The sequence below is a fragment of the Podarcis raffonei genome, chromosome 9 (genome assembly GCF_027172205.1).
Source record: "Podarcis raffonei isolate rPodRaf1 chromosome 9, rPodRaf1.pri, whole genome shotgun sequence".
Lineage (NCBI taxonomy): Eukaryota > Metazoa > Chordata > Lepidosauria > Squamata > Lacertidae > Podarcis > Podarcis raffonei.
Window position 1 is genome coordinate 2,250,327 of NC_070610.1, and position 19,364 is coordinate 2,269,690.

Below are 19,364 nucleotides of genomic sequence, written 5' to 3' on the forward strand. Positions count from 1 at the left end.
GATGTCCCAACAGGTTGATCACGATCCAGTGGTTGATCGCAGTGGGTCTGGTTGAACGTGGGATCCTGCTTCCCACCTAGTTTGGGTCCCTATAAAAAGCTCAACAACTTTGGTAGATCACTTTTTTTATAGTGGGAGTAGATTGCTGTCTCTTGAAAGTTGGACGTGCCTGTTCCAGGCTAAATTTAGACCAATAAATAGCAACTTGCCTATGAAAAGGATTGACTTGATTGTTGATGAACTGTATAAATTTTTTTAAACAAGAATCTGCATGTCACATGGCTGAGATTTTACTTTCGGCAAGCATGTCTTAAACAATTACATCAGGTTAATGGAGTAAATTCATTTTTTTCAGAGGATTGAAAATTGAAATCTGATTGGAAGGGATATAAGGAGCAAGTAAAGTTGTGAGGGAAACTCTTGTTCACGATGGTGGGGGAGAGTATTTTGTCATGGATGCTTTTATTACTCTATTTAAAGGCTTCAGAACTGGCCTAGTGGGGAATTCAGCTGATATTGAGTAGGGTGTGTATTTGAGGCAGGTTGGAAGAGATTTTGACTGATGCCACTGCTTCTCTGCTAATGGTTGGGAGATGTCAAAGGGAATGGTTTTGAAAGAAGATAGCCACATTTTTCTAACTGTTTGCCTTTAATTATGCTTTCACTGATTTCAAGAGATATCTTTGCTTTTGGCCCTTTTAAAAAAACCCTTCCTGTGCTAACCACAGACGTATACTAGTTTGTTGCAGACCACTCTGGAAAGCTTGGCAGCCTGTTGAGTTCCTTTAAGTGGAGTAGAAGCTTTCTCAAAATGCACTTGTCTTGCTCTGTGAACAAATGGCCAGTTTGTTCAGATACGTTAAAAGTGCGCTCAGTTAGCAGCATAGTCCTTTGGGAACGTTCTTAGAAGTAAAACATTAAAAATGATTGTACTTAGTTGACTGAGGGGTGAAAAAAAATTCCCCATTCAATAGGAATGTTGTCTGAAATGGTTTCATTATAATGCGGGACTTAAAGTCTGAGCTGTGCAAATAAGTGGTCCCTACCATTTGAGATCTCAGCCTACAGCATTATGGCCTGGGACTGCTGTGGTATGGATTGCAACATTATTGGGCATCTTGGCCATCACCCATGTTGTCCTCATTCCTCACTATTTCCTAGCACCAAATTGTGCAGAGCTGAGATAATAAATGGGCTTTGTCATATCTTGCATAATCCTGAAGGGTTTTTGGCCACCAGAGAACTGTTCTATCAACATGTTCACAGGCACCTAAGTTTTCTCTCCTTCTAATAGTGAACTTGGGTGATAAGTGTGGACAGAAATGGAGCCAAGATGGGGCCTCTGAGGAACAGGAGGGAAACATCTGTATGTTTGGTGGAACCCTGAGGTTAGCAGAAAGAGGCTGAAATATTTAGAAAATTGCTCCAGCGGACTGGGACAGAACATGTTCAGTAGCTGCAGTCTTAGTCAAAAAAGAAAAACTGAGGTTCCTTGGTGAGTGGGAGGAAAATAAATTGGCCTGTTGGAGGAAGGTGGTGGCTGGAGCACTCCTGAAGAGGAAGCACTCAACCTCGTGTTGGGAATGAACCAGCGATTTTTAAACAAACAAACAGCACGGTCAGCTTGATAATAAGCCCTCTTGGTTTAAAGCTTATTTTGAAACTGACCGGAGTTTCTTTTTTAAGATCCCTGGTTCCTGTGGTTAAGCTTGACAGAAGTCCTCATGGCTGTGTGAGTAGAGTGGGGAGTTTATGACTGACACTTCACTTGGAATTGCGATGGCTTCTTTGCATAATTATGTATTGTGGTTTGGCAGTACATACACACCAGTCTATTATTTAAATATTAAATATTTATCTTATACCTCAACGATATTGGCATTCATTCTGCTTAGCAAGTTGTGACTTTAAAAGAGTACATTCTGGAGCTCCTTACTGTAAAATTTCCGTAAAGATGCACATGGTAACTAAATTAAGTTCTCAGAACTGACAGTTTGCTGTTTGGGAGGAGGGAATTTGGGTATTTTATTAATGGACCAGGAGTGGTGTTGATGGCGCAAAGGTTAAGTCAGTGCTGTTAACAGATTTGGGGGGGGGGGAATGCCCATTTCCTCTGAATGCGCAGCAGCGTTGTCTTGCTTTTTTGAGCCACAAACTTCAAAGAGCTGTTTGTATGCAGCTGGGACTGAATTTTCAGGTTCTCTTTCTCTGACTTGCTAAGAAGCTGAAGACTGACAGCCCCTTTCATCCTACATTATCCAGTGTGGCTTTTAAGTCCAAGAGAACCGTGTTCTCAAATTGATGCTCTGTTCCTCAGGGGTTGGTGCAGAAACATTAAATTGTACTAAAATATTCATATGAGAGTGCATTTAGCTGAAAGCAATTGATGTGCTTTTCCCACGAGAGCAAAAAGAAACGCTGTATGGCCCTGCACTCAAGCAGACACCCTAAGCTTAAGAGTAATCACGTGTCCTGGCTGATCAAAGCCCCATATAAGTTCTTAAAGTGAAAAGGATTAGAAAGGGATGAAATTGTTTGACCTGGCAGACTCTATAGTGATGTGAACTACTTCACTGCTTGGGATTTGAGCAGTTTTTTCCAGTGCAATGTGGGCTCATGCAATATCCACATTTTTCCTTGCTTAATTGCTGCTTCTTTGCTCTGCAGATTCAACGGGGCTGCATGGGGGGTGGTTAGAGGGCTCCACAGATATTGGCTTCACTTATTAGCCAACCATTGTTTGCAGTTTCCATTCCGCACACCCACCCACACCCTGGTTGCCTGGCATCTGCAGAGAGCTGGAGAGAGAGAGAGAGAGAGAGAGAGAGAGAGAGAGAGAGAGGTGCATTTGGCCCAATATTGTTGAATCTGAGTGGGAGAGACTTCCAGGTTTGAGGCAGAGAGCTGTTCCCATCACCTGCTGAGCCTTTTAACTGGAGTATCTGGTAATTAAGTATTGGACCTTTTACATACAAAGCATGTGGTCTTCTGATTCTTCTCCAAAGATAAGAAACCACATTTATTTCTCATATGGCTTGGAAGAGATTCTCCAAACTGCAGTGCAATTGAGAACTCTGGGATGTTCCCTGTGTGCTCCTGGCTGTTCTGCTCTCTATATGGCCAGGGTACCTGTTGAGCTTGCAAGTGGATTTGTTGGCACCTTCATAAGGAAAATATAAATATTTAACCCAGAGAGCATAGCACATTGCAAATTGCACTGTACTACCACTGCAGGGATGATAGCTTACTGTGGCAGGCAGATATGCTGTTACAAAAGTTTTGGGTGATGGCTGGTCTTAGAACCACATAATAGGTGTGTGTGGTGCACACGTGCGCGCACACACACAGACATTCCAGATGTGCTTAAGGCATTCAGAAACTTGATAAATTGCCACCGGTTGTTTCTTTACTAATTCGTATGATTGCCTAACTTTGTATTAATATGTCACATTCTGCATGCACAAAAACAGACCTCTACACATTTCTTGGCCACCATTGCCCCGTTAGTGCAGCCTTATCATAGCACTGCATTGTCAGCAAGATCCACAAGTGCAGAATTCCCGTCAGGGTCTTGACTCTATTTAAAGTGTTTTGTTTTGTGGGACCCACCTCTCTTGTTGAATCTATACGATTTTGTTTTGGTTGTAACTACCAAAGCCTCACTTGCTGATGCCACTCTTTGATGCACTTGGGTCCCAAGCCATTTAGAGCTTTGTATGCTAGTACTAACACCTTGAACTGGGCCATGCTGCTTGCTGCTTTCAGGTCCAGTGGTACGTGGTCTCATGGGGCTGCCCCACCTAGCAGCTGCATTCCAAACTAGTGGCAGTCCCTGGAATGTCTTCAAGGTCAGCTCCACATACATTGCATTATAGTAGTCCATGTGGGATCTCACCAGAGCATGGACAGCTTCAGTAAAAAATGTTACTTTTACTTACTTTCATAATTGAAATTGTTTATTTATTTTTATAAATGTATATTATATTGTTGTAACCCAGCCTGGGCAGAGGAGGAAGAAATATTATAAATAAATAGGGTGCAAGCCCTGTCATTGGGACTTTACTGCTGAGTAAACATGCGTGGAAATGCTTTGAGAAGTCAATGGATAAGAAGTTTGCTGTGGGGTGCAGTTGCTTTCTGAATCTTACATGGTCTGTATGCCTGTTTCTCCCCTAAACATTGACTTAAAAGGCGTGGCTTCAGTGTCAGTGAAAGAGCAGCTAAAATGACAGATTGAGAATTGCATTGCTGGCTCCTCCCTTCTTAGGATCACTAGGTTTTGACATGTTGGGCGGTGACTGATGTGGTTTCTTCCCACAGCCAGTAGAATCATAAAATTGTAGGGTTGGAAGGGACCTCAGGGGTCATCTATCCTACCTCCTGGAGTGCAGGAGTCATAGCTAAAGAATCTTTGCCAGATGGCCATTCAAGGAGAGTCCACCACTTTCTGAGGGAGTCTATTCGAACAGCTCTTATCGTCAGAAAATTCTTCCTGGTGTTTAGTCAGTATTTCTTGCAATTTCTATCCATTGATTTAGGTCCTACCCTCTGGAGTGGAAGAAAAGGAGCTTGCCCCATCATCTATGCAATAGCCATTTTCAAATAACTGAAGAGCGATCACATAGATGATGGAGCAAGCTCCTTAAGCCAGAAAGAATATTGAGGAGCAGAAGAAATGTAGACTGAACCTAAGTCACCCACTGGTAAAATTTGTTTGCAGAATGCATTTTCCCACTAGTTTGAATCTTTATTTCAATTCTATTCTGTTTTCTGTTTCAGGAACTTTATATTGCTGTTGGAATATCTGGAGCAATTCAGCATCTAGCTGGAATGAAAGACAGCAAGGTACTATAGAAAAGTTTATTGGTCATAGTCAAAGCAGAGACAAGCTTCTTTTGGGTGGTGGCAGTTGAGTAAAATATACAAATAGAATAGATTAATCCCATTCTAGAAAGTAAATCAGTTGTCAATATCACAACATTATTGCCAATAGTGCATTAACAGTGTACACATTCCAAAATAAACAGAAACAGACCATTCGTAGAAGCAGACTGAATTTATAGCTTAAGCAAAACAGTTTCTGTTTAGAATCCTATGCCGTAGACCTATATTCATATATTTCAGAATCTGACACATGAATTCATGCATAACAATGTGCAATTTGAATTATGGACTTACTATTCCATAAAGTAAAAGACGCTTTTTGAATGTTCCATCATTTATCCATTCAAATGGAAACCCTATTATAAAATGATAATAAAACTTTAAAAGGTTTAACTCATTAGTAGCTGAAATGTTTTTCAACTATGTTTTTCCACAAGACTTGTTCAGATTATCTTTCTGTACCTCCAGTGGAAGGTGGGTTTCATTATCTCTGAAAAAAGAGCTTTCCTGCCTTTTTAAGAGGCAGTTTAATGTGAGAAAAATCACACGTTGAAGCATGAAAACTATAAAACTATAAAATAATTCTGTGTCTTCCCTGTATGTCCCAGTTTTCTTTTTTGTGTTCTCTGATGTGCTTTGTTTTCTCTTTGAATTGTGAAGAGTCAGACTATTTCTTGTCATTAACAAATCATCCTAAGGACATTGGAGCCATGTAGTCAAATAGATATGTCTGGGCAGAACAATGCTACACTCCTTTTTGGGACATAGTTTCAGTACCTGAATAGTGTCACAAACACACACACACACCACTGTGGAGACTGCTGGGGGAAAATTGCCCATAGTGGTATATGACACACCAGCTGGGGTGCCTCTTACCTGTTCATTAGCCCAACTCATGTAGCTGATACTCTGGGCAATGTGTCTTTTAAAACTCCTCCTCCTGCTTGGAGTCTCCGAAATATTTGTTGATGGTTAGTGCATTGAGGTTGAATCCAGTGTTCAGAGCAGACTCGTTGATACGAATGGGCATGAAGAGCTTTCATCCATTAATTTTATTGGCCATGACCTTAAGATTATTACCCTATATAAAGTTACTTGGGGAGGAAACCCCATTGAACACAGTAAAACCTTATTTTGGGCAGATTCAGGTAGGTAGGTAGCCGTGTTGGTTTGACGCAGTCGAAATAAAAAAAATAAAATTAAAAAATAGTCCAGTAACACCTTAGAGACCAACTAAGTTTGTTCTGGGTATAAGCTTTCATGTGCATGCACACTTCTTCAGATATCTGAAGAATAACTTATTTTGGGCAAATGTGCACAGGAGTACAGTACAATTCACAAAGTGACTTATCTGAGATGAACAAGAGAACAATTTGCCCTCTTTCACATGAACAGTACTTTGAGAGACATAATTAAATGGCAGAAATGGCAAGAATGAGCATTCTAAAGTGAAGGAACTATGGTTTAATATTTAGGTGGAAAGGAATCTAGCAAAATGATGCTCCTGCCAGAATGGTGAAATTGGTGGAGGAAGATTGTTGATGCTGCAGTTTTCATTCTTAAACTCTATGTCGTTAAGATAGTTTCCTGCTCCGTATGATTTTTTTGTGGGGAGGAGGCATTAAAAGTCAATATGGAAAGGCGAACATCCAATTCATGTTCCATCTTGTGTGCTGCTCCCTGACTGGCTTGGACTATATTGGACCATCTTTTTTGTCATGACCACCCAAACAGATGATTCCACCAGTAATGCTGGGGAAAACATTCACCCTCTAATACTCGAGCAGAATGATCTCTCTGTAATGATGGTGAAGGAACTGTCCTATCGAAGCCCTGCTGGGTTGGAAGCTGGTGGGGTGGGCAGCTTTTTGCCTTGGCTGGGAGATTTACTCTGCCAGCTCCAGGGCTGGCACATGTTTCTTCCTAGTTTAGAAGTTTCCCCGGAGAACAAGGGAGCTTTTAGGACTCTCTCTCCCTTGCGCCATTGGAACACAGATGGCATAAGTGTGTGTGTGTGGGGGGGGGGTGCAGCTGCAGAGGTTTCTGTGACCACAAGGGGATCTCTAAGGTGAATCTTCCTTTTCTTGGGCAGATGAAGAAATACACTCTTTTCTGTGGCCCCTGGGCCGCCCTCCTGGCGGGAACCACTTATTTGCGCCCTAAGGCAGGGGTGGATGATATCTGGTTTTCAACATGCAGTATATCACCAGCTAAACATCACGATATACCAGCATATCACCATGTCTGAAATAAGGATGGAGCTATGTAGAGGCACTAGCTGAGCTCACTGTTTTCCCCACATTGTGATTTTTGCATAGCACATACACACATCATGATTAGCGGTATAATGCCAGGTCAAAAATTATGAAAACGATATCACGATATGGCCTTCTGTCTGGTTTTGGATGATATATCAATATATCCCCCAGCCCTACCCTAAGGCTTCAATGATCTACACACATGCTCAGCTCAGTGGGACAGAATTCTGAATAGACATGCTGAGAAATGTGCTGTAAATTGCTTTGGCACTGGACTTGAATAAAACAAATCTTTAATCACTTCAGTAAGTTGTGCTATTTCTGTCCACTGCTTTGGGTGTTGAAAAATGCCATTTTTTTAAAAAAAAGATGATCAAATATGTTTTGCTAGAGTTTTTTTCTGAATATTGTTATATATTTGAACTCTCATAACATATTTTTGAGAGCTTAAACTTTATTTTACTTTTACTTGAACTGTGCCCCACTTCTGTGTGTTTATCAAACCCTAGACGGAGTTGGGTTGTATCTGCTCAAACAATGTGTGGAAGCAAGGGAAACCCTTCTGTAACCATGGCAACAATCTCCTGAGTGGATTTCCACTCTCCATGCTGTCAATTATCTGGCACTGTGAACTTGCACACTTTGAATATGCTTCTGAAAGCAGTCCACAAAGCTTTTTGCAAGCAAAATGTATAATTTATTTGTCGTTATGTCAAGGTAGAAAACCAGTATTTATTTATCTTTAAATAATGGAATCTCTCTGCTTTCCTCTCTCCCCTTAAAAACTAAAAGTAAAAGTAAACTGTTGATAACTAGCAAATAAATATTATTGTGACTTACAGCTGCATGTAAATAAATTCATGTTATGCTTCTTCATTGCCTGTAAGCTGCTTTGAGTTAGTTAGTTAACCTTTTGCTTAAGTAAATTAACTAAATGTTTAAATAAAAGACTTGAAAGTAAAAACAGGTGAGGCTTAAGCATTAATTGGGCCAGTGGCTGATTTGTTAACACAATTTATTGCAGGACAGTGGTGTTGCTGCTATTTGAAAGAGAGAAAGTAAAATGTCCCTTTGGAGGTACTTGAGCCGTACGTCCTTAGGCAGGTTCAAGAAGCCTGTGATGGCTTTATTGACCCTCTCATGTTCAGAGGCAGTGTGCCACTGAACCTCAGCTGCTGGGGAGCAACAGCAGAGGTGCTCTGTGACTTTTCTGTCCTCCTTGTGGACTTCCCAACAGCATCTGCTTGGTCGCTATGCAGAATGGAATACTGGACTAGATAGACCTTTGGTCTGAACCAGCAGGGCTGCCCATGTGTTTTGAAGCCCTCGGGGATGTTGAAGGTTGCTCTTTGCACAATGGCTGCAGTTTCTAATTATCTAGCCCACAGCCATAAGATTGTTGCAGTGATTCCAATCCAGGGGGCTGTATCCAATGTTGCAGCTCCTGCAACAGACTTCCAGGGGCAGTGGAGCTTCTTTCTCTCCAGTCCCCTCCAGCCCCCCCAGTAGTCCCCCAAATTGGCTCCAGGGGGTTGGGGGACATTCCAGAGTAGATCTGGCAGTGGGGGAAGGGGAACTGGGAGTCCTCTTGCCCCAGCCCAGAACTGGAATCTGCCCATTGCCTATGCTGATTATTATTATCATCCCATGTCTTTGATTCTCAGGCACATCTTTTTACATGTGTTGTTCAGCTTATCTTGAGGCTGGGAATGGGTCTTGTTGGACTCCAGCTCCCATCAGCCCCAGCCAGGAGGGCCAGTGGTGCTCCAGCCCTGCTTTAGAGTGAGAACGGAGAAGTTGAGAGAGCACTAGCAGGTGTTGGTGTTTTCCCTTGGGAGTTGCTTGTGATGAAGGGTGGTAGGCTGGATTTAAAGTGTGATCCGGGGCAGGCAAATAGAATTTCACCATGTGGCATTGCATGTGCCCAGTGTCTGGCTTGACACATGCATTGCCAACAGATTCGGGGGGGGGGGAATTAAGATTGAGGCACCACAAGACAGGTTGTAAACATTCAGCTTTTTATTTCTGTTGTGAAGAGTGAGAAAGAACCTCCTTGAAGAGCAGCAGGGCCAGCCAAGGCTGGGGGCATGGAGCAGGCGGTTGGGCAAGTGGGTCTCCTCACACTCTGTGATTCTGTGACTACAGAGAAAGCCACCAATAACTTGTACTCCATGAGTAATCTCCCTCTTTACTTTCTTTTTTCAGACAATAGTAGCTATCAACAAAGATCCAGAAGCACCAATATTCCAAGTTGCCGATTATGGTTTGGTAGCCGACTTGTTTAAGGTGAGTTTTGTTGTGGGGGAACCAACCTGATTACATTCCAAAAGTTGTTGGGTTAAAGCTGCCTATCAGTCCTCACGGACGTAAACAGAGATTGAATGTGCGCTGATCACTTTCCTTCCACTCTTCAGTACTTCTAACTTTAGAAGTGTTTCCTTCACCCACCTCAATCCAAGGAAGGCTGTTTGGGATGGGCACGGATTTTGATAGCCCTGCAAAAAGTCAGTATGTCATAGACCTTTCCCTTTAGGATCTTGAAACCTCATATGGCAAGGGTTATATTCAATGAATCTGCCAATATCTAGGTAGCCCCTTTTAGCAGCCAGCACTGCCTCCCAAAAGGGGTTATACAACCTTGACCATATGTGTTAAGGTAAAGGTAAAGGGACCCCTGACTATTAGGTCCAGTCGTGGCCAACTCTGGGGTTGCAGCGCTCATCTCACTTTATTGGCCGAGGGAGCCGGCATACAGCTTCTGGGTCATGTGGCCAGCATGACTAAGCCGCTTCTGGTGAACCAGAGCAGTGCATGTGAACGCCGTTTACCTTCCCGCCGGAGTGGTACCTATTTATCTACTTGCACTGACGTGCTTTCGAACTGCTAGGTTGGCAAGAGCAGGGACCAAGCAACGGGAGCTCACCCCGTCATGAGGATTCGATTGGAAAGTCTTAGGCTCTGTGGTTTAATCCACAGCGCCACCCGTGTCCCTGTCCATATGTGTTACATGATACTTAATAACATGTTTCCTATCTTATTAGCAGAATGGAACTATATGAAAATTCTGCGGGCAAGGGGTTGACCATAATCTGCATTAACTGAAGCAGGGCTTGCATTTGAGAGCAAATGGCTGTACAACTTTATTTTAGCAGATTACAATTAAAAGATCCTATTGGGTTTGTTACTTGGGAGGCACTTTTACATGCAACAGCAATGGCCGAAATCTTGAGCCCTCCTCTCCCGGTGCTCTGTTTTCTTCTCCCAGTAGCTTGGCCAAGGACAGAGGGAGATTTGCTTCTCTCTACTCCCACTTCAGGGCTGCAGGTTAAGATGGTAGGAGGAGGTACACTCTGATTTTGTGCCAGTGTACACTCCTACCTTCCTTAGAGGTGAGGATGCCCCTGCATAACTGTAGTGCCCCCTGGAGGGACCAGTGGGAAGAATGCATTCAAAGTAAGGAAGCAGAGCGCAATTCTCCCCTCTTCCTCCACCTCCACTGGTGAAGTTGAATATGGTCTAGAGCTCCTCAGCTGGCTTTCGTGATAAAGCAAGCCAATGTAAATAAGAACTCTGCCAAGGATGGGGAACCTCTGGCCCATGGGGCAATCTGGGCCTGTCAAGGGGTCCAATTTGGCCCAAACCTTGCCTACTTTCATGGAAAGCCCTCCACTGATCCCTACAGTCTCCAAAAGGACCGGTTTCCAAATAAATGGGGTCTGCTTGCTTTTACTGCCCATGCAAGGCCAGCTTTCCCCCCTTGATTTCCCCACCATTCTGTGATGAAGGACCAGTTATGTGCATTGCAGTACTCTCAACAGTCTCCCTGCCTTAAAACATCTTTAAAGGAAGTGGGAGAAAAGGCTGCTTCAAGGAACCCTGCAAAATGTTTCCCAGGCACTCCCACACTCCTTTTAATCTCTGATTGCTGGGCAATGATTTTGACAGGTGGGTGGGACAACTCACTTGATGATGATGATGATGATAAATCATGTCATAGAATCATAGAATCATAGAATCATAGAATCATGTGACATCATGTATCTGACAAGTGGGTTGCCCTGACCACCCGTCAAAGTTGGCCTGTTGGGTGAGGCAAGGTAAACCAGAGCCAAAAAAGGTCCACACCCCTAGACTGGGCTAAGGTGGCACTTTGGAAACAGAGGGTACGTATTATTTCTGGCACTATTGCCCCAACCACATAAATTCCACTGGCACCTGTTTTACCTGGATCTATACTGTGCTACCCCACCTCAATAATTGAGAAAAGTGTCAAAATCTCTTTGGCAACTGTGGCAGTGAAGGAACAGGCAGCAAGGGTGCAATCTTGAATAAAATGGGGGGTCACAGGTAAACCCCACCCCAATCGATCACAAGATACACCATATGCACAGCATTTGAGTGGCAATGTCCATCAATTTGGGGGGGGGGTTCTGGCCCTCTCAAATATTTTTTGGGGGGGGCCAAAGGGACCTCGGCCCATAGGAGTCAGCTGCTAGAATCATAGAATCATAGAGTTGGAAGAGACCACAAGGGCCATCGAGGCCAACCCCCTGCCAAGCAGGAAACACCATCAGAGCACTCCTGACATATGGTTGTCAAGCCTCTGCTTAAAGACCTCCAAAGAAGGAGACTCCATCACACTCCTTGGCAGCAAATGCCACTGTTGAACAGCTCTTACTGTCAGGAAGTTCTTCCTAATGTTTAGGTGGAATCTTCTTTCTTGTAGTTTGGATCCATTGCTCCGTGTCCGCTTCTCTGGAGCAGCAGAAAACAACCTTTCTCCCTCCTCTATGTGACATCCTTTTATATATTTGAACATGGCTATCATATCACCCCTTAACCTCCTCTTCTCCAGGCTAAACATGCCCAGCTCCCTTAGCGGTTCCTCATAGGGCATCGTTTCCAGGCCTTTGACCGTTTTGGTTGCCCTGCTCTGGACACGTTCCAGTTTGTCAGTGTCCTTCTTGAACTGTGGTGCCCAGAACTGGACACAGTACTCCAGGTGAGGTCTGACCAGAGCAGAATACAGTGGCACTATTACTTCCCTTGATCTAGATGCTATACTCCTATTGATGCAGCCCAGAATTGCATTGGCTTTTTTAGCTGCCGCGTCACACTGTTGGCTCATGTCAAGTTTGTGGTCAACCAAGACTCCTAGATCCTTTTCACATGTACTGCTCTCAAGCCAGGTGTCACCCATCTTGTATTTGTGCCTCTCATTTTTTTTGCCCAAGTGCAATACTTTACATTTCTCCCTGTTAAAATTCGTCTTGTTTGTTTTGGCCCAGTTCTCTAATCTGTCAAGGTCGTTTTGAAGTGTGATCCTGTCCTCAGGGGTGTTAGCCACCCCTCCCAGTTTGGTGTCATCTGCAAATTTGATCAGGATGCCCTTGAGTCCATCATCCAAGTCATTGATAAAGATGTTGAATAAGACCGGGCCCAAGACAGAACCCTGTGGCACCCCACTAGTCACTCTTCTCCAGGATGAAGAGGAACCATTGATGAGCACCCTTTGGGTTCGGTCAGCCAGCCAGTTACAAATCCACTGAGTGGTAGCATAGTCAAGACCGCTTTTTACCAGCTTCTTTACAAGAATATCATGGGGCACCTTGTCAAATGCCTTGCTGAAATCAAGGTAGGCTACATCCACTGCGTTCCCTTCATCTACCAGGCTTGTAATTCTGTCAAAAAACGAGATCAGGTTAGTCTGACATGACTTACTTTTCAGAAATCCATGCTGACTATTGGTTATCACAGCATTCCTTTCTAGGTGCTCACAGACTGTTTGCTTAATGATCTGCTCCAGAATCTTCCCTGGTATTGATGTCAGACTGACTGGGCGGTAATTATTTGGGTCCTCTCTTTTCCCCTTTTTGAAAAGAGGGACAACATTTGCCCTCCTCCAGTCTGCCGGGACTTCGCCTGTTCTCCAGGAATTCTCAAAGATGACTGCCAGTGGTTCTGAGATCACATCTGCCAGTTCTTTTAATACTCTTGGATGCAGTTCATCTGGCCCTGGAGACTTGAATACATCTAGACTAGCCAAGTATTCTTGTACTATCTCCTTAGTTATTCTGAGCTGTGTTTCCTCTGTTGAATCATTTGCTCCAAATTCTTCAGGTCGGGCATTGTTTTCTTTATCGGAGAAGACTGAGGCAAAGAAGGCATTGAGGAGTTCAGCCCTTTCTGTGTCCCCTGTTTGCATTTCACCATCTTCTCCTCTGAGTGACCCCACTGTTTCTTTGTTCTTCCTTTTGCTACGAACATACCCATAAAAGCCTTTTTTGTTGCTTTTAACCTCTCTAACAAGCCTGAGTTCATTCTGTGCTTTAGCTTTTCTGACTTTGTGTCTACACGTGCTGGCTATTTGTTTGAATTCCTCTTTGGTGGTTTCCCCCCTTTTCCATTTTTTGTACACATCCTTTTTTAATCTTAACTCAGTTAAAAGTTCTTTAGATAGCCACCCTGGCTTCTTTAGGCACCTTCCATGTTTCCGTCTCATTGGTATTGCCTGAAGTTGTGCTTTTACTATCTCCCTCTTAACAAACTCCCAGCCATCATGAACTCCCTTTCCTTTTAGTATTACTGTCCATGGGATCTCACCCAGCACTTCCCTAAGTTTTATGAAGTCGGCTTTCTTAAAGTCGAGAAATTGAGTCCTAGTATGCTTGGCTGCTCCTTTCCGCTGTATAGTAAACTTCAGAAGAGCATGATCACTCGCGCCTAATGATCCTTCCACTTCTACCCCACTAACCAGGTCATCAACATTGGTTAGGACCAGATCTAAAATGGCTGTTCCTCTTGTTGCTTCTCCCACTTTCTGGACAATGAAGTTGTCTGCAAGGCCAGTGAGGAATCTGTTTGACCTTATGCTCTTGGCTGAGTTTGACATCCAACAAATATCCGGGTAATTGAAGTCCCCCATTACTACTATCTCCCTTCCTTTTGCATGCTTGGCCATCTGTTCCAGGAAGGCATCATCTATGTCCTCCGTTTGGCTTGGGGATCTATAGTAAACTCCCACAATGAGGTCACTGTTATTCTTCTCTCCCTTAATTTTGACCCAAATGCTCTCACTTTGGCTTTGAGGTTCTAAATCTTGGATCTCTTCACAGGTATACACATCCCTGACATATAACGCCACTCCTCCTCCTTTCTTGTCTGGTCTGTTTCTCTGAAATAGATTGTATCCCTCCATTATTACATTCCAATCGTGGGACTTATCCCACCAGGTTTCAGTGATGCCTATTATGTCATATTTAGTTTGCTGTACCAAGAGCTCAAGCTCATCTTGTTTATTTCCCATGCTTTGCGCATTAGTGTACAGACATTGAAGTCCATTAATCATTCCCCCGTGTCTCTTATTTAAGGATTTTTTCCTCCCACCACTAGGTCTGCGTGCTGTTTGCTCCATTCGGTCTATGACATTTGGATGATCATCTTCATCAATTGATAGACTCCTACCTTCAGGAGCACTGTCTCCCTCCCCCACATTAGTCAGTTTAAAGCCCTCCTGATGAGGTTTCTGAGATTTTTTGCAAAAACATTCCTCCCAACCGTTGTGAGGTACAGCCCATCGCTTGCCAGAAGTCCATCTTCAAGAAACTGCATTCCGTGATCTAAGAATCCAAACCGTTCCTGTTTACAGCATTTGCGAAGCCAGTTGTTCACTTCCACTATTTTTCCCTCTCTCCCTGGGCCACGTCGTTCAACTGGGAGGACAGATGAGATGACAATTTGTGCATTTAATTGCTTCAGTTTCCTGCCCAGAGCCTCGTAATCTCTTTTGATCTTCTGGAGGCTATTGCTTGCAGTGTCATTGGTTCCCACATGAACCAAGAGGAAGGGGTATTTGTCAGTGGGTTTTATGATTCCTTGCAGTCGTTCAGTTACATCTTGGATCTTAGCCCCGGGGAGACAGCACACTTCCCGAGACATCTTGTCAGGCCCACAGATCACTGCTTCTGTTCCCCTCGGTAGGGAATCCCCTATCACCACTACACGCCTCCTCTTAGGTCTGGTCGGGGTTCTTCCGTGAGCTATCCGTTCCAAGGTCGCCTGCACATTCCCTGAGGACTGACTTTGCTGCTCGTCTTCATATACCTGATCGACTGTAATGAGGGAGAGATCCTCAAATGGAGTCTGCTCTTCGTCTTCCATGCTAGGGGGGAGGACCTCAAAGTGATTGTGTATTTCTAAACATTCAGAGCGAACCCTGGGCCTCCTACTTCTTTGAGTCACGTTTCTCCATATATCTGGCTCCTGTGTTGGTGAACTAGCCTCCTTCTCAGGGGATTCCCGTCTCCTCCTTGGTGGAGATGGTGTGCTCTGTTGCTTCCAAGAAGAGCTCCAGCTCTCTAATTCTTTGGAGCGTAGCTACACGTTCCTCCAGTTGCTGGACTTAATAATCGGCAGTCAGGTATCTTAAGGCTTAGTCTGTATGTGATGGCTTGTCCCTCTGTTAAACAATTCCACCTCTTTAGTTCTTAAATGTGCTCCTGGAAGGGCCACATCAGGCTAGATTATTGGGCGGGTGGCGCTGTGGTCTTAACCACTGAGCCTCTTGGGCTTGCCAGTTGTAAGGTTGGCGGTTCAAATCCCCATGACTGGGTGAGCTCCCATTGCTCTGTCCCAGCTCCTGCCAACCTAGCAGTTTGAAAGCACACCAGCACGAGTAGCTAAATAGGTACCACTGCGGCGGGAAGGTAAACAGCGTTTCTGTGTGCTCTGGTTTCCATCACGATGTTCCGTTGCGCCAGAAGCGGTTTAGTCCTGCTGGCCACATGACCTGGAAAGCTGTCTGTGGACAAAGGCCGGCTTCCTTGGCTTGAAAGCGAGATGAGCGCTGCAATCCATAGTTGCCTTTGACTGGACTTAACCGTCCAGGGGTCTCTTACCTTTACTGGACACACACCACTAGGTCAGCTCTGGTCAGGTAGGGGACTGGGCTGCACTCCATAGAAGGGGCATTTCCTTGTCTGACCTCTTGCCTCCAAGGATTTCCCCTAGAATTTCCTGGGCAGGGCAAGCTGGCTAGGGCTGAGATTCCAGCAAGCCAGACTTGCTACCTTGCTCTTCAGCTCTGAAGACATGGCTGAGCTGTGGTTGGGGCAAATGGATTTTGGTTGGTAGTCACAATTCCCTCTCTCTACATGTTAATAACAAAAAGCTGGAAGCTTCCGTTTGGTATGTGCCTTGGTGTCTAAATTCATCTCCAGTAGTAAGGAAAGCAAAGGACTCCCACTGGGTCAACCCCATATCACGCTGGCCTCAGTGGATCACATTCATTTTTATTTTTTTTACAATCTATGTTATGTCTTCCTAAATCTTAATCAGTTGGCTTCACCCATTACAGAATGTTACTAAAGTAAACACTAATATATAAGGAAGAGTGAAATGGCTTACACCAAATCTAAGATTGGCTTAGTTTGTTATGTAAAGTGACAAGAGTGTGAATTTCCCAGAACGAAACAGTGCTGACATTTATTTCATGCCATCTTATATTTTGTGTTTGAAAATGCTTTCTTGTGCTGCTGAAACGGCCGCTTGCCGTCTCAGTCTTTTTCTCTCCTCCCCCTTTGGGGTTCTCCTAGCATGTAATCTGTGCCCCTGGCATGGGTGCCTGGTGGTATATAGATGGAGGAGAGGCGGCAGAAACCCTGCCAGCCCTTAATGCTATTCCTGAACTAATGCCTGTCTGCTTGGCAGTAAACATGGGCCTTTTAATAAGCTGGAGACAAAGTGACATTCGGAAGAAACAACATGTAGACAATTTCCTTAATAAATTTTGTACGACCACATTATTTCCACCTAATGGAAATGTAGATCTCTTAAATAATTGAGAGGCTTTATTCATCAGCTGGGATCTTGCTGAGTGAGGGCGTCCTACAGCCGCTGGAAAGAGAAGGTAACTGATATTTACTAGGTAGCATTTCAGGTGTAGTCCGTAGGCCAATCCACCACCTGTTTTCATGGATTGCTGCTCTTCAGAAGACTAGTAAGAATCACCGTGCAGCATGGGCAGAGCTCAGTTAAGTGACAGATCTGCTGCAGGTGCCAAGGTGCTGGCACCTGTCCCTCTGAAACACCGGCTTAGTTAAATGAGCTCTTCTGTCTGCCTTCATGGCCTGACTTTGCACATCCCACCACAAAGTTGCATTTGAAATAAAGTGGACTGCTTGCTTAGTGCTTCTTTGGCTTCTCAAAACTAGAGAAATAAAATCAGAACTCTGTTTTTCACATAAAATTTTTACAACATTCTACAGCAACAGTTCTGAGCTTTATAAATCAGCTGAAATGAAAGTTTGGCTATGCCGTAATTTGTTGGCTTTTTTAAAGAAAGACTTCAGCATTGCATGCTAAAGCAGGGAGTGGGGAACCTGTGGCCTTCCAGTTGTTGTCCAGTTACTGCTCCCATCATCTCTGCCCAATAGCCACTCTCACTGCCACTAGGTGAGTCTGGATTTAGCAACCTGCTCTAAAGGGGTTTTTTTCTTGGCTGCAGCTGGGACAGGCTTTAGAGCCCAGTGCAGAAAGAAGTCTTCATGTTCAGTCATCCTGCTGATCTTGAGCATCGCGATCAGCAGCCATACACCTTTTGCATCTGTGACGGGCAGAACAAGCATACAATACCTTGAGCTTGCTGTTGGTCAACACGTGGTGGTTTGTTTGTTTTTAAGGTCATCCAAATGTGCTTAGGTTTAGCTGCTTAAACATGTTTCTTAAGCTTTCATAACACTTCTAAGATGTTCCAGTTCTTTGCATATTTAAATTTAGCTGCTTTTATGGCTTTTTCAGGTTGTTCCTGAATTGACAGCGGCATTGAAAAAGTGAAAACCTCAAGTATTCGGGCAGAAATGAATGTGACCAGCTTTGAAATGATCATTTTAAACAATTATTTTTAAATGAAACAAAAAATGTAATAACTGGTGATCTGTTGCCAAAATTGTATGTTCTAGGTGATAATCTGAATGCCTTGTAATATACATTGTTTTTGCCTTTTTAGTTCCCTTTTGACTACAAGCTATTTGATGAAGACTTTCTAATTCTGTAATAAAATATGCATCGGATACATTTTGTGTTGTACTTATGTGAAGAGGAATCCCCATGAATCATAGAATCAGAGTTGGATGGGACCTAGAGGGTCATTAGTCCACCTACCTGCAGTGCAGGAATCTCAACTAACGCATCCATGACAGACGACCATCCAACCTCTGCTTAAAAACCTCCCAAAGAAATCTCCTTTCTTGTAATTTGAAGCCAAGTCCTGCCCTCCAAAGCAGAAGAAAACAAGCTTGTTCCATCTTTCATGTTACAGCCCTTGAGATATTTGAAGATGGCTATCATATCTGGGTATGGCTAAACATACCCAGCTCCATCAACCACTCCTCATGCGGATTGGTTTCCAGACCCTTGATCATCTTGGTTGCCCTCCTCTGCACACGTTCCAGCTTGTGAACATCCTTCCTAAATTGTGGTGCCCAGAACTGGACACAGGACTCCAAGAGTGATCTGACCAAAGCAGAATAGAGTGAGACATTACTTCCCTTGATCTGGACACTAGACTTCTGTTGATGCAGCCTAGAATAGCTTTTTTAGCTGCTGCATCACACTGTTGATCCATATTAAGCTTGTGGTCCACCAAGCCCCCATGATCCTTTTCACATGTACTGCTGGCAAGCCAGGTGTCCCCCTTCATATACCGTACTTTTCTGTGTATAAGACTATGTTTTTTAACTGAAAAATTATGTTTAAAATCTGGGGTCGTCTAAAAATGGTTAGTGGCTAGGGGTGGCATGGGATTGGTTGATGCCGCAAGTCGGAGATGTTCTGCAGCGTGCTATTGGTGTCTGCGGCAAGGGGTGGTGTTGATTGGATGTTGCTGTGGCAATTGGGTGGGCAATAGGCTGCTTCTGCCATTGAGGGGACGACGTTTGGAGCCTGTTGCGACGTGCACGAGTGTTAAGTGTCGGCCAGGCAGGTGAGTGATTTCCGACAACCCCCCCCCTAAAAAAGCTCAACAACTGGGCAATCTCCCATTTTCTTAATTTTTAGTCCCCCAAAATAGATAGGGGTGTGTGTGTTATACGTGGGGGGGGGGTATACACGGAAAAGTACATTATTTGTGAATTTGGTTCTTCCTGCCCAAGTGCAGAACATTACATTTGTCCCTATTGAAATTCATTTTGTTGGTTTGTGCCCAGTTTGCCAATTTGTTAAGTC

At 44.0% G+C, this 19,364-nt stretch overlaps 1 protein-coding gene across 2 annotated transcripts in view; it reads left to right on the forward strand.

Moving 5' to 3' along the window:
* The window catches only part of ETFA (electron transfer flavoprotein subunit alpha), a 40,367-nt gene extending 22,154 nt beyond the window's left edge, over positions 1-18,213 (forward strand). Inside the window, exons 10-12 of one of the 2 annotated variants that reach the window (XM_053402680.1) lie at positions 4,780-4,845; positions 9,348-9,428; positions 17,940-18,213. In XM_053402680.1, coding sequence (XP_053258655.1) covers positions 4,780-4,845; positions 9,348-9,428; positions 17,940-17,975 — 183 coding nt within the window. In that variant the 3' untranslated portion in view covers positions 17,976-18,213. The remainder of the gene's footprint in view (positions 1-4,779; positions 4,846-9,347; positions 9,429-17,939) is intronic. The other variant, XM_053402681.1, reaches the window with a different exon arrangement.
* Positions 18,214-19,364: the final 1,151 nt, after the last annotated feature.